Source organism: Musa acuminata, chromosome BXJ2-8 (genome assembly GCF_036884655.1).
Source record: "Musa acuminata AAA Group cultivar baxijiao chromosome BXJ2-8, Cavendish_Baxijiao_AAA, whole genome shotgun sequence".
Classification (NCBI taxonomy): Eukaryota; Viridiplantae; Streptophyta; class Magnoliopsida; order Zingiberales; family Musaceae; genus Musa; species Musa acuminata.
Window position 1 is genome coordinate 482,925 of NC_088345.1, and position 15,346 is coordinate 498,270.

Genomic DNA, 15,346 nt, shown 5'->3' on the forward strand with positions numbered 1-15,346 from the left:
ATTCTCTCTAGGCCATTAGGACTTGCTAATCTAATGTTGTGCACGAGAAATGCCGGACTCATCTACTAAAATAGATCTTTCTTAACACGGTATATTGGTGTACCTATTTTCTTTCTACTCTATTTGCATTACTTGTGTCTCGTGTTTAAACCGAGAGTTGATGAATGGTTATGATTGTGCGAAGTGACTGGAGAAATGATGTGGACCCACTCTTGAGACATGGAGGATTACTGTTGCACATGATTGCTTTCAGCGTTTATTGTGATCTTAACTAGTAGATCAGGCTATTGATTCTTATATCAAGGTTTGTATTGCATTGCAACGTTTTAATGTCACAATGGTCGGATATTTAATATAGACTCCTCGGAACCATATGGACTTCTCTTTGGGCATTTGACTTACTTGCAACCATCCTGGAGCTGCCGGAATCCTTGCGCACAGTCATATATCTAAGAACAACATTGGAACATCTTATTTTCCTAAGTTTTCAATCAGGGGCATACTCATTTGCAACTCTCTACCAGTCGGTTCAACATCAGATTAATAATTTTTACAACATGAATATTTTTCTGACCTTCCCCTGTGATATGTTTCTTTTCTCCTTTCCTATAAAAGAAACCTTTTTTTTTTTTTCCTTCTTACATGTCTGAAACTTTTAGCCTATTGTCAACCATAACAAAGTGCTGCCAATAAAAGACAATCGAACTCAGTCATAGCACCACGACAATTAAACAAATCTTCTAATTGGCAATTATCCTATTCAAGCTTGATCACCTTACCGTACCCTTCCACCACAATCTGAGGTCTGGGTTTGATCTTGTAGTCAAGCTCAAGAACTCCAAACCAAGAATTTAGACCCTTTTTTCTCAGAAACCTGAAAAACACAAGCATGTTGGTAGCCTTAAATACTGAATCTTTAATATGGCACTGCAAGAAACATAATCACCCAAGATAGTATAACCATGAAAAATAACTTCAAATAGTTCAGCTTATTCGTTTTCCACTTTGATGCAAACGATGGGAAATCAAAACTTTCCAGTATAACAAGGATAAACAAAGTCATGGCAAACAGTTCAAGAATTAAACTTGGCCAGCCAAAGTCATCTGTCACACTGATCAGGAGGTACAACCCGATAAGATGGCCCTGTAGCCATAACAATCTCTCCAACTGAGCTTTCAGCATGTGATGCAAATGTATAAGAGAAAGTGCAATGGCTTTGAACTGGCACATTATTCGCGAATCTTTTGGACACCCACCCAGCGAGCGTAGTCAACCCACCTGCTCAATAGGACATTTAGACATTCATTCAAGGAAATACATGGATGCTTCAAGAAGTTGACACTTGAGTAGACTCGGGTGAATTCAATAACTTACAGCAGGGATCCCAAAAATGTGTTTCCTGTACGAACTGCAAAGCACGACGCACTTAGTAATAGTTTCTGGTTGTGCAGCAAAGGCTCCAAAATACGTTGTTCTATGACACCCGCCAATACTTGATACCTGTCGATAATAGAATTTGACGCTGAGAAATAAACCCATAATCATAATTCATGACTGTTATATTATACTCTGTAGCTGGTTTGCAAGAACACAAACCTTATCCAAATCTGCATCTCTTATCAAATCAGGTAGGAATTATAGCATTTGATGGTGCTATAAGAACATTGTACTTACATATCAAGTATCAAAGTGATGGTAATGACCATTATGAAGATTCAACAAAGTACACAATAAAGGAGTGCTAACATTTAATTTTTGACCAAGAAAGTATACAAAGTTTATAGACAAAGTTTCTTGAGCATATTGCACGCATCAATAACAAAAACAGTAAATTAAAGTGTGAAAAAAAAGACATTTAAGATTAAGTTCTGAGTTGAAAGACGTGGAAAATATACTTCTACCAAATAACAAAGATGTAACTATAACCGTAAATACCAACACTTTTCACCAGCCTTTTAGGTAATTCAATAAGCAGCACATTATGAAAAGATTTTGGTGTTAAATGGAACTAACAGGTCGACAAATCAGATAAACAAGAGCAATTAAAATACGTGACTAAGTTTGTATTCATACCTAAGGTTGCTTGAAACAGCCATGTAAACACCATAGGCAACACTAGTTGACACTATGGGCACATCCTCTGCTTCGCCAGCAAATTCCTTGTCAACTGCCTTCCTCGTTTTGATCAAGGCATTAGTTATACCAGTTCCAATCTGTAAATCATTTATGACAATTGTCAGCCAACACATTTTAAATTGAATTACTTGACAATTTTCCCTAAGCATCAAAACAACTTTTAAACACAGGCCAAACTTTAACAAAAACACAAATATTTGTTATTTTGTATCAAAATATTTACTACATGAGAGATACTTTCTGCACCAACTTTGTCAAATACCGTCAAAACTCCACATCTGCTGTGTGGTAAAATTCCTTCCAAACAACATTTTGCTTTTAGTGTGGTCAAGTTCTCATCCCAAGACCATCCAACCAATTTTGTTTAAAAGTTGCATGACAATATTAACCAATTCCTTGTCAAGTTTGTGGTTTTTGACCAAGGGGTTGTGACTTGTGAGAAGCACTTCTCTGCAATAAGAACTTTTCATATATATGCTGGTTGACAGCCAATTCTGTAAACTTTAGTTAGGTGTGGTCATTTGTTGCTCACTAGATGAGCAGGATAAAGGGGTTCCGCAAACAACTCATCTGGTCAATCACATGCCAACCCATGATAAATAAATATGGTAATGATTTAACATGTAACTCGTGGTCCATGCAGCATAAAGTTTGAACTTAGGCATCTGTCAGAAGTAGTTCAGTCAAACACCATTTCATGATAAATGAAAGTGTAGAAAACACCAAATTGTTTCTCCAACACATCCCTTTTTCTTCAGTTAGAAACCTATATCACTACCCTTTTGATTTTTTTTCCCTCATAATGGACAGCTGATGAATTTATTTTCTGAACCAACTCATTAGTGGGTCTAGTATATAGTCCTTTTGGCCGATGCAATCTGTTTGAACATTTCCATCCTGGTCTTAAGCATTTTGTATCTCTTTAGATGGCACCAACTCATATTGATTACTGTATCAATAGACCACATTGCATCCAAGTATCCAATCCATAGTCCTAGATAGATGTCACAGGACACATAGCATGCATAGTACTAACCACTAGGGTGCTGACCAACAAAAATATGAGTCAACTTTACACTCGATGGAATCGGTTCACAATATTCCATAATAATATCATGCTCTGTGTTGGTGAAGTGGTTACCTGCTGGCTCTTCAAAGTTATGCCTAAATTTTCTACTCCAGCAAAACACACTGTTTCCTCGCAGAACATAAACCCTTTTTCCTTCTGATATTGCTTCTTGATTGAAAAAGCTTAAACTAGCCCGCAAAACTCATGATACCAAAGGTAAACCTTATGTGAAATAGGCTTTTCTCAACCTGACAGCTCATTAAGTGGTCCCATTTATGTCATGCTTCATCTTCGTTTTGCTTTATCTCGTGCACAAAGCAACTAAAAAGATCAATTTTTTGCATGTGTCATTAACAAAAGATACACAATGACATAACTAGATCATGTATATTATTGACTTATAAAAATAATTTGCCAACATAACTTCTTTGGAGGGGTTTCATTTATGTCATGTATATTATAGTGAAGTGATCATTTAAGCAGGAGATGATACAACTCATCACCAATGCCACAACTGAGAGATGGGTGTCAGATTTACAGTGAGAAGTTTTGAGAGAATTCTTTGAACCAAGAGCTAGGCCTTAAATGGGCTGACCTTAATTATTTAGGTATTTACTGCAAGGCCGGCCAACATTTTGTAACTTTTCTTTTCTTTCATTTGCAGGCAATCTTATATCAAATTCAAACTATGAGACTAGGCAATACTGCTGACAAATTAGAAAGAAGCTTTCCACTTTACAACTAAAGAAGCAATGAGATCTTTTGCATGGAAAATGGTGAGATTTACCCAAGTTTAAAATGCCAAAACAACATCTACCTACAACACTATTTTCATGGTGTTGTTTGGTTTCCAATCCTTCTGAAAAATTAGGATCCTTATTCAATAAGGATCACACCTTAATCAATCATGATCCTAACTCCTCGTCTTGCAATGTAACATCGCAAACATTGCAAGCATAAAAGGCATAAAATGTAGGTTGATAAATTCAAGAACATGGACAATCATGGAGAGAAGATTCACCAAAGGAAAATATCTAAGAGAGATGGACTATATTGTGTCAACTTCAAGCAGAAATAGAGATAAATTGAATTACTTATTATAATCTGAAGTTATACTTAGACGCACAGCACAGACCAAATTGCTTCTAAATTGAATAGAATTCTGGTGCTTCAATAGGGAGGGTATACCTTGCATGTAAGAGAACCCATCAAGCAAACAGTACATCTTTTAAGCAGTGTAGCAGTGTACAAGATTTTTTATACAACATACCCTATGGCAAGAGTTACCAACAAGAGAACTTCCTATTTTATATTACTCTCTGAGGATATCTTTAAAAAACAATTTATTTTATTGGAAAAAAAATGGAGAGTGCACAACTTCAGTATTTACTTGCTGAGAAATAAAGATTTCATAGCTTGCTGGGAAATTTAAATGGGAAAAAAAAGAAATGATGCACGTTCTATGAAAATGTCCCAGAAGTGGAGTAGTGGACAAATATTACATACCAGAGATGCACTAGTCCCAACAACAAAAAGCTTTGATCCATTTCTCTGTAAAATTGGTAAAAAATTAAAGGAATAATTTAAATGCACTCAAGCAAAAACAAAACAACTCAATTCCTAAAAACCAAGCCAATCATAACAGACTGATCAAGAAGGGTTGTTATTTTACCACAATGGCACCAACTCTCTGCAATAATGAGTATGATGTTCCAGCCAAAGCAACCTGGAAAAAGAATGATTCCATTTACAGGTACAGCTAAAGAAAGTACTTTAAAATAATCAATAAGTACAAAAGCAACATTCACCTGAAAAGCATTATCGGGACAGCTATAGAAGAACTTCGCAATGGGTCCAGCATTGAATTGAAGAGGTGGTCGTAGAGAGACCGTTGGAGCAGGAAGCCACACGAGCATGAAATCAGCAACAATGGCCATTACCTAAGCAACAGTAGTTATCATGTGATGAGAAAAAAAAGCCCAGCATAGTTCAATTTATGAAAAACAATTGATGGAATATACCACAAAATATGCAAAACATCCAAGATATCCTATCATCAACAAAACTAACTCGCCTCAAAGGTCCTTTAGCAAACCATTTTCTTGATAAAAGCCTACACCAGAGGCACCAAGCATTTAAAGTCATCGTATGGAAATTTAAAACTGCATCATATCCAATCTAGAAAAATTTTCAAGGATTGCATATGATTTGATAAGAAATGCCAAGGACAAAATCCTTAGCATGACAGCATAACCACATAGGAAGACTGAAACAGAAAAAGACACGATACACAGAGCAAGAAGAATTGTTAAGAATACTACAAATTACATAATTGAATCAACCAAGTTGTAAGTGCAGAGTTTAAAATGTAATGGTCTGAGCTTAGGCCGGTAAGCAGACAAAGGTTTACCAGGCAGTAAGGGTAGTAAGGCTCTAGTCCGTGCTTGTCATCTGCTTGGTATTTCATAAATTCAGACCTCGTACTGAATTGTAAGATTCTTGGACTACCACCCAAAGCATCATGGTAAGGTTGCTTGTAAGTTGCTTCTTTACAACCTAGTTGACTAAGATTCAAATCACCTGGCCTGCTTGTAAAGGTAAGGCATACATTTTTGAATATTCTCAAACCCACGTTAGAGGGAATCTCGTGCACCGAGCCACCCTAGAAAAGACCCTTGGCAGAAACTTTCAGCCAAGGTTCTCTCCTAATTCGTTAAGCTTTCACTTCAGAAGGAACAAATTTCCCATCCTTACACATAACTCAATCTTTCATCCTACTAAGAAAGAAGTCTAAACATAATTGTAACAACTCTTATATATACCCTCTTTATTCCTCTACGTATAGCTATGACTAAAGCTCACATGTACTTCTATAAATTCATCATATTTTTTTTCTAGAATAACCATTTAAATCTCTTCCAAATATAAGTTTTAAAATTATAGTTATTCCTTGAATAATATTGTGTAAATTTTTTCAAGATTCTTTCTTTGTTTTATCATCCAATCCAACTTGACGAACATAAGCAACTTATATTTAAAATCTCCCCTCCTAAAACAAATTTTAAGACTATAATTTTATCCTCGAATCTCTTCATATTTATAACATTATCCTTAAAATCCTTATCTACAATACTTAGACATTTATATTTTTAATTTTTCATGTATACTAAATTTTAAGACTAGTACTATCAATGTAGATCTTTCTCCTACCCACTTAGCCACATGTAAACAAATAATATTTGTTCTTCTAATCATTGTTTCTATCTATTCTAGCCCATTTCCTAAATGTATTCCTATATAACCAATGATTTAAAAAGTGCTAAGCACCACGTTCCCAAAATACCGAAGATGTCCTAACATCTAAAATATTAAAATATAAAAATATATATATATATAATATAATTAATAGTGCTAAAATCTAAATAGGGACTATTATATGATGACAGTAGTTAACAATCTACTGTTAATAGTATTTAATCCACTGTTAAAGTAGTTAGAGGAGAGAAAAGAATCACCGATGATAGAAACCGAGGAAGGAGAGGGTGGCGGTGACGGAGGAACTTTCGAACGACGACGGCGGTGATGGTGGCAGAGGAAGCTGTTGACGGCAATAGCAATGGCGGAGGAAGCTTTGGACAACAGCGGCAACGACGACGGAGGAAGCTGCAGATGACGGTAGTAGCAACAAAGAAAGCTTCAAACGGCGGCAGCAATGATGGTGGCAGAACCTACAGACGGCAACATTGTGGGCAAAGGAAGCTTCAAATGTATCCGTCAGTGGCGGAGGAAGTTGCAGTCCTCTCCCTTGAAGGTGGAAGGAGTTGCACACGGAAGCAACGGCGGCAGAGGGAACTACTCACGAAAGCTACACCTTCGGACACGTCTGTTGGCGATAGAGGAAGTGTCGGTCCTATGCGTCGACGATGGAGGTAGTGGCTACACTAGGGTTGCTCAAGGTCAGGGGTGGGTTTTGCAAGTAAAGTAACTTTATGTAGCCTAGTTGGTTCGATTGAACCAACTAGCTACTGTTCAACAGAACCAGACTTAAAAGTCTAGTTCAGTTGCATGGTTTCAACTGGGCACTTGCCCAAGGCGCCCAGTGCCTGGGTTCAAGCGAGCGCCCAAGCGACGCTTCACTTAAGCACGCCACTTAGCGAACCTGTGAAGCGCTCGATCTTCGCCTCACCTAGGCAAGCGCCTTTTTAAACCCCTGTATATAACAAGTTGCTAACCTAATCGTTTGGTGTTAAACCAACTTCTTTACTGACATCAGTCCAAAACAATGCAAGAACCCTTGTTTCCTTTGCACCACATCCAAGCGACGATGTGATGGATCACATTCGAGTGATTTATCCTGCCCTTCACACTTCGGGCACCAAGTGGTGAAGGTGTCTCATGTCGCTTCCAGGTGATAACCTAACCCTACACTAAATGTAGTTAGGATTCATGTTAACAAAATCAGGCAGTTTTACACTAGCAGTCAATGGCCTACAGCAACCTTTTCTCCACATCAACCAATTTTTTCTTCCATATGATATCACCTACTTGGTAGCCATTGGCAGCCTTTCACTCATCTTTTTGTTCTCTTTTCTCCTTTTGAGGTTCACTCTGGAATCAATCAAAGTTAACTTAGTCTAGTTGATTTCAACTAATTTTGATCAATCTCTGACAGTAAGGCCAAGAATACAGTCAATTTAACTAAGACTAATACATCAACAAACCAGTTGATATATATTGGATCTTGCCAATATGACAATCTATCATAAATTAATTTCATGAAAATTTATTAAGATCCTGTGCATATATTCTACAATTTCAAGGTCTTAGTTACATGTAGTTTTTCTACACCAAAAGAATCAAAGGACTACGGAAGGCAATCAATTACAAAACATAAACATACAAAAACTTATTATAAGCCTCCTATGCTTTGAAAAGTTGTCTGTCCAACTCTAGTGTTTAGGGCAATTTAGCCTTACTCATATATTTGTACAAATTAAACATAAATCAATTCACGATCCACACCATCTCTAGTGTACTCCATTATAACCTCTTATCAACATGAGATAGCAACAGGGTCTGCCGTACCGAACCGTACCACCCGGTATGGGCGGTACGTACCGGTCCGACAGGTTGTCAGTACGCAGACCGTCTGTTTTTCGATCCGAGCGCACTGTAGCACTGTAGTAGTGTATTGTAGCACTGTAGCACTGCTACAGTACTCGGCACACAGTATACCGTACCATACCGGTACTGAGCCCAGATCGAAATATCGGTACGGTACGATATTGCGAACCTTGGATAGCAATACCTTTTTCTCTTTTCTATACATAATTCCACGACTTCTGAGGCACAAAAACAACAGGCTATAACAGCCTACATTATTTCTTTTGAATTTGAATGCTTTTACATATTTCTTTCCAGACAACATGTAAATTCAAGATCATAGAGTTGGATGAATGCATATTCAATCATATGCCATATCTCTATGCTTCTAATAATCAGTTGATAAATTACTTGTGATTTGACTTTTTCCTACTTGCAAATAAGGATTTTACATCAAGCAAACAAAACGGAAGAGAAGAATCATCTTTATATCAAACAAAGGAAGAAAAAACCTACAACTTCCAAACTTGTTCTATAAAGCTTTTTTTTTTAAAAGAAGAATATGAAGGAATAGTTCAAGTAGAAGCCATACCACATCCGCAATAACAAAATCTAATTCCTTGATAAAATTCTCTCTCCGACGTTCCCACTCTGCAGCCGTCTGAAGAAGGTAAATAAAGTAAAAAAAAAATTATAAATGAAATGTGTAATAAATATAATATCAATCCAAACAAGCAAATATTCAATTCCTCCACATGACATGAACTCAGAAACTAAGACAAAAAAATTTAAAGTAAATAAAATCACAATTTAGGTGGTCTACCTTGCTGTCAAAGAAATAAATTGTTTACTGAACTGAGAAAATGTCACTTCAGCAGTAATTAAGCATCATAATGAAGTCTAAAAAACTGTATTGATAGAAGTATAATTCTAATTAGCACTATTAAACAAGTTGAAGATAAAAATTATAAAGTTTGCAGACAAAAGTTACTACTGGTAGTCTGGTTCAACAATTCAAATACAAAAACAATTAGAAGTCGCCAACAATTGAACAAATGAAATCACAGAAATTCAAGCTTAGAAAGTAAATATGCACTTTGTTGCAGAGGATGAATGATGCAAAACCAATTTGGTTTTTTTATTTGAATATTTTTTGTTAGTTTAGGGGGATTTCAAGTATGTCATAAGTTGCCACATGGCAACATATAAAATATTTCTTTTTTTTCCCTAGAATGAAGAAAAAAAATAAAGTAAATAAAGAAAGAGACAAGTATAAAAATTTGACAAGGTGAACCTGAAAACTTACCTTCTCCATTGTAGGCAAAAATATTATTTGATCAGCATATATGATTTTATTATCTTTCTTATTAACAATTTCCTCTTTTCTTATGCTTAGGACCTATAAAATGGGGCCAGAATATTGTAATCAAAATATCAAAGAATAGATCAAGAAATTGAGCTCTTTCATATCATATGTGAGCAGTATTTATTTTTCTAATGGTATGACTCCATTGTCCATGTATGAGACATACGGATGCGTAAAGCCTTCATCTTGAGTGTTTTCTCCTTCAACTTTTGCAAGCTTGCTAGATATCCTTTCTTTTTTGTTATCCTTTCATTGTTATCTTCATCTTCCTCTCCTTTATTCCTCTATTATCAAAAAAAAAAAAAAACCCTGCTGCTAGTTGTTTGCATCATCTGACATCTATGACACAACAGATTAGACATGATCTGACAACATAATTTGCTAAAATCTGAATCAGAAGCAAGAGTTGTCTGAAAAAAGAGGATTAAATCACAGGCAGCAAGATAAAATCCATTTTTTCCCTGGCCCTCTGCCTCTGTTCTATTTATTATACTCCTGTATTTCTCTCTGTCTCCTACTAAATTTCTTGTTATTATTTTTCTAAAGCAAGAGTTCATGTTATTCTTCCTTGATTTCTGATATAAACCGACTCCAAACAATACCTTAATTTAAGCTACATCACAATCTAGTTGATCCCAATTGGTCATGTGTGGTATATTCTTAACTCGTTATTGGGTTATTGATTTCGCTTGTGCAATCCCGTCTAGTAGTAGTCTGAATAATCCAACCAAATTCACCTGGACCACCTACAACAAAGTCACCTCTAGATAGCAAGATTGCCTAATGCGTAACTAGGCCAATCAAACAACTTGTGCCCCTGAAAAGCTTAGAAATACAAATTGACACTTAAACTTACATGATGAAATTATATATAATGTTTGATTGAACTACGGCAACATCAGACAAGATTGTTGTCTTTTCTAAAATGGGGTATGGGCAACCTGAAGAAAACATTAGATCAAGACGCGAAAATAAAGATTAAAATACCTTCTGATTACAGAATATATGACAACCAAACCTCTAACACCAAAGATTCTTTAATAATAAAAGAAAACCTGAATGAAGAACCCTACTCATGGGGCTCACTCTGTAAATTTCATCCATTGGGAAGGCAAAGAAGCAAAATCAATTAAATTAGACAGAAAACTCTTTCCTTGCTGATTTGTAAAGCTTGATGTCAAACAAACTACTATGACTGAAAAAATGCTGCGTACCTATCAATTGAATTACAAAAACCAGCCCAATCTTGAAAAGACATGAAGGTCTGGAGTAAGATGTGACATCAGATTCAAAGGGTCCAATACATCGAACACTGGTACATCAATTGAACAAGTCATGTAGATTTGATGAGTTGTAGCAAAAGTGAACTAGTATAATTTAGGCCCAATTAGATTTAGAAAGAATTGTTGATTCATTGCAGTCAAGATCCATTGTACTTTCCATCATTTTTAGTAAGGACATTCTTCACCACATTCATGGCTGTTTGAGATTTAATTTAGGATTACAAATAAAGAAGAAAATAACTCTCTGGATGAGTTCCTGTCCTTTATTAAAAAACCCTAATGATTCAGACAAGTTCTCCAAAAATATTATTCATACTTATAATAGAAAATGAGGCTATTTTCTCCCTTATAGATCTCTAATTAGACATGCAACTAATATTATGCATAAAGAGGGAGCACATCACATGGTATTCGAATGTTGAGATGAAGCAAAGAAACCTGTCATATTTCTTCTCTCTCTCGTCTACTATATTTTCTGGTATTCCTACCTTATGTTATTGACAAATATATGACAGCATTAAATATCAACTATGTCTCTGTGTGATCAGCTTATACTAGCAAATATCAAGTATCTTCCTAATTCCCTGCCGCTATCTCCTGCAGAAACCCATGCAGTAGAAATCATTCAAGGAGTTCCTATGGCCATTTGTACCATTGTAAGAAGACCAAATCCATCGTTCTTCTCTTTGTATACATAAGAATAATGGAATGCAATTTCTATGCAATACAACTTATTTATTGAGTAAGCAATAAAAAATGAAAAAAGGGCAAATCCTGCTAGCTTACTCTAAAGAAAAACCGACAAGTTCAACCACAAAGAAGACCACCAAAGACACAACACTAAACTTTTCATTATTCAAAAAGCCCATTCGTCTTTGACCCACCAAAATGAACCGCATTAGTTATCCGACTGAAGTGCAAGTGAGACAAAAAAGGAAAGAAAAAAGGCATCAAAGAATTGTTTTACTGCACCTATTTACAATGCAGAAAGTATTAAGGAACGAATGATTACCGCCTAGTGACCTATACTTTCAGTCTAAGTTAGAACACAAAAAATCAGAATTTTGCAAATTGAGAAAGAGACCAAACCAGATTGAGGAGTATACTGTCGAGAAGATTAACATTAGAATATACAAATAACAAAAAGTTAGCAGCATGTTAAAGAAAAAGCCTATATGGCTTACAGAATGAGAAGAGAGAAATGTAAAATCAGCAAAACAGAGAAAAAGAACGTATTAGTGGAAGCTTCGTTTAGAAGACTGGAGGACAAAACGACATCAAAAAAGACAAAAGATGTCTTATCAGTCTCTCAGTTGTAAATATTTTTTTTCTATATCATTAATTAACGAAACCATATCGAGGAAGAATAAATGAATGATGAAACATTTAAACGGCCATCCGAAGAGAAGGGACAGAGGAAGGACCTTGGTGAAGATACCAACGCCACACTCCATGGCGACCTTGGCCAAGAAGAGGTCGTCGGCCAGAAGCCGCTCCTTGAACCCTCCGAACTGGAGCAGCCATCGGAAGACCGGCGACTTCTCAAGATCAAAGAATCGCTGCACGATTGACCCAGGGATCCGCCCGGATTCGATCGAGGCCGCCAAATCGTTAGGGAGGCTCTCCAACGTCCGGCCGGCTTCCGCCAGCACGAGCAGCGCCTCCGAACGGTTCTTCCGGCCCGAGTCCCCATCCTCCCCCCCTTCACCACCACCGCCGCCTCCACCTCCGCCTCCACCATCACCTCCTCCGACGCCTCCACCTCCGCCGGATCGGACGGTCAGGGGGCGACGGGCGGAGATTCGGAGGCAGCGGGGAGGAGGGACGGGGGAGAGGAAACGGACGGTGACAATCTGCGTAAAGGGGTGAGAGGGGAGGCGGCAAGAGAGGGAGGAGGGGAGGCGGAGGTTGGAGGGGGACGCCACGCCGGAAGCAGCGGCCGCCATGGTCGAGTCAGAAGTGGGCGAGTAATGGCCGTTTCGTTTGGTGCAGGCGGGCGAACGAACCCTTCTCCACCTTTATGCCTATATATAGTCAATTTTAATATATTATTACTCCTCATTTCGCTGGCCTGCGACGGGTTGGTCGCACCAAGCGGTGAAAGAAAGCCGGCAACGTCGGTGCTAATCGTGACCGACTCAGCCCTGAATCCGATTAGGGGCGATGTGCTCGGTCAATTAGCGATGCGTGGCGCTCGCCACATCACCACTGGAAAAGTTCTCCGCCTTGAACAGCGTTCGTGCCATCTCATGTTCGGTACGAGAGGGCGGTTGGTGGAAGGAAAGCGATCGAGCGAGAGTGACCACATCCACATATGGCTTCAGTAATTAAAGGTTTCCCATCCAGGGACCGACAGCCATAATGTTCCATCTCCCCAACGTTTTGACCCAAAAGTTTTCTCAACCATTGTGGACCTCACAAGCCTGATCTGTGGAGCCCACAAGCGAGGAAGCCACGTAAGATAAGGAAGGTTTTGGGAGTGTGCGTTAGTAGGCGTATCAATCCTCACGAGGGGTTCGCGAACCTCGGTGAACGTAACACCGAGAAAGCTAAACCCGTCTGTAGCGAAAAGAGTACGGAAGATTCAAATAGTCAGATGCAGATTCAGACTCGTTTCATGTGGTAAATGTATGTCGTCACTTCACGGAGGAAAATATATTTGAGCGTTGTCGAATTATTACCTCAAATTTATTAAAAATAATTTTAATTTCTAAAATTATTAAATAAATAAATAAATAAGGTGACAACAGAAGAAAAAAAAATAAAAATAATAAAGAATTGGAAGCCGCATGACTGACTTTTGAATATTATTAGGAATATTTTACATCTAATACTTATTATGAATGATCATAAAATGAATAATCACCCATATTGAGTAATCATCAAAAAAATTTATGATTATAGAGATTCTATCGGCCGACAACAACGTGTGAGGAAGAAGAAAAAAATTATATCGAGATGGGATTTAATCCCAGTAAATTTAGTAAAATATTTGAGAGATTCCAATCAAAGCATTTAACGACAGAGCGCCATGGTTGCTGCGAAGAGCTTTTTGTTGTTCAGCCTACACAACGAATGGAGAAATCTAGATTGCAAAACTCATTATGCAATTGTTTTTCCATGCTTTTTAGGAAGTTTAGTTCTTAGCTTGTCCCGTGACATATTTGCACTATGAACATACAAACTAAATAGTATTCGTTAAGATAATAATAAATAAAAGGGAAACTCTCATTGATTAGAGGAAAATATCGTAAGTATAAAACATATAATATGTAATACGAAAACAAATTTATGTTATTATTGAAATCAAATAATATTATATCAAATTTATGATGCGTATCTTTCGATGTCATCTGAAAAAAATCTTTGTGTAATCTGTAAATGCACTATCCTCTATATTCGAATATCACGATAATATCGATATGTAAAGAGAACTAAACACTCCTTTTTTATCTTTTCATAATTGATGGTTTAGGAAGGTTGAGAAAGAATTCATAATATATCAACCGCATCCTATATGAGATATCTCATTTAGTCCATAGAATTTTTGTCTATTTATAGATAAAAGCATAAAGTATATGATAAATTATTAAGAGAGTTCCTCCCGTTAAAGACATTCCTTAAAAATTTCTATTGTAATAAGAACTTTTTTTCTATTTACTAATATCTATTATCAAAAGATAATTAATTATATGAACGTATCTTTTTTTTTTTTTTAAAGAGGAAGGTAAAGGTATATAAGTGGTCCACCATCGACTGAGATCCAGCTTAAAAAAAAGAAGATGTGCCTCATTGATCCTCATCCCTTTGATTATATTTTGGTTCCCACACGTCTTAAATCAGCTTTACGGGTCCCTTTACCAAAGGAGATTACATTCTTTCTTTCTTTCCATGTATTCCCCTAAAAAATTCTATTGTAATATGAATTTCTTTTCTATTGATTAATATCTATCATAAAAAATAATTAATTATATAAATATATCTTCTTAAAAATATATAAAAAAGAGAGGACGGTAAAGATATATAAGTGGTCCACCATCGACTGAGATCCAGCTTAAAAAAAAAAAAAAAAATCTAGATGTGCCTCGTCTCTTTGATTATATTTTGGTTCCCACTCATCTTAAATCAGTTTTACGGGTCCCTTTACCGAAGGAGATTACATTCTTTCTTTCCATGCATTTCGCATGAGGATTTAACGAAGGAAGTCTTCCATAAAATTATTTAACTGCATGAGAACAGCTTTTGTTCTTGTGACAATTGCTATTTATAAATTTAGAAAGAAAGATTTTATTATTCTTATTAAGATAGATAGATAGATAGATAGATAGATCATGGAAAAGCTTATGAACTACTATATATTTTTTATTATGCTTGAATCCGTGTGTTTA

General features: G+C 36.6%; 1 protein-coding gene across 1 annotated transcript; it reads right to left on the reverse strand.

Annotated features, from left to right (window-relative positions):
* Positions 1–952: 952 nt before the first annotated feature.
* On the reverse strand, positions 953–12,966 carry LOC135618495 (protein RETICULATA-RELATED 4, chloroplastic-like). The gene is made up of 8 exons (XM_065119386.1): positions 12,383–12,966; positions 8,902–8,970; positions 5,015–5,146; positions 4,879–4,932; positions 4,713–4,757; positions 2,075–2,214; positions 1,376–1,501; positions 953–1,279 (listed from the first exon to the last, which is right to left on the reverse strand). The coding sequence occupies exons 1-8, from the start codon at positions 12,902–12,904 to the stop codon at positions 1,231–1,233; spliced, it is 1,137 nt and encodes a 378-aa protein (XP_064975458.1). The 5' UTR covers positions 12,905–12,966; the 3' UTR covers positions 953–1,230.
* Positions 12,967–15,346: the final 2,380 nt, after the last annotated feature.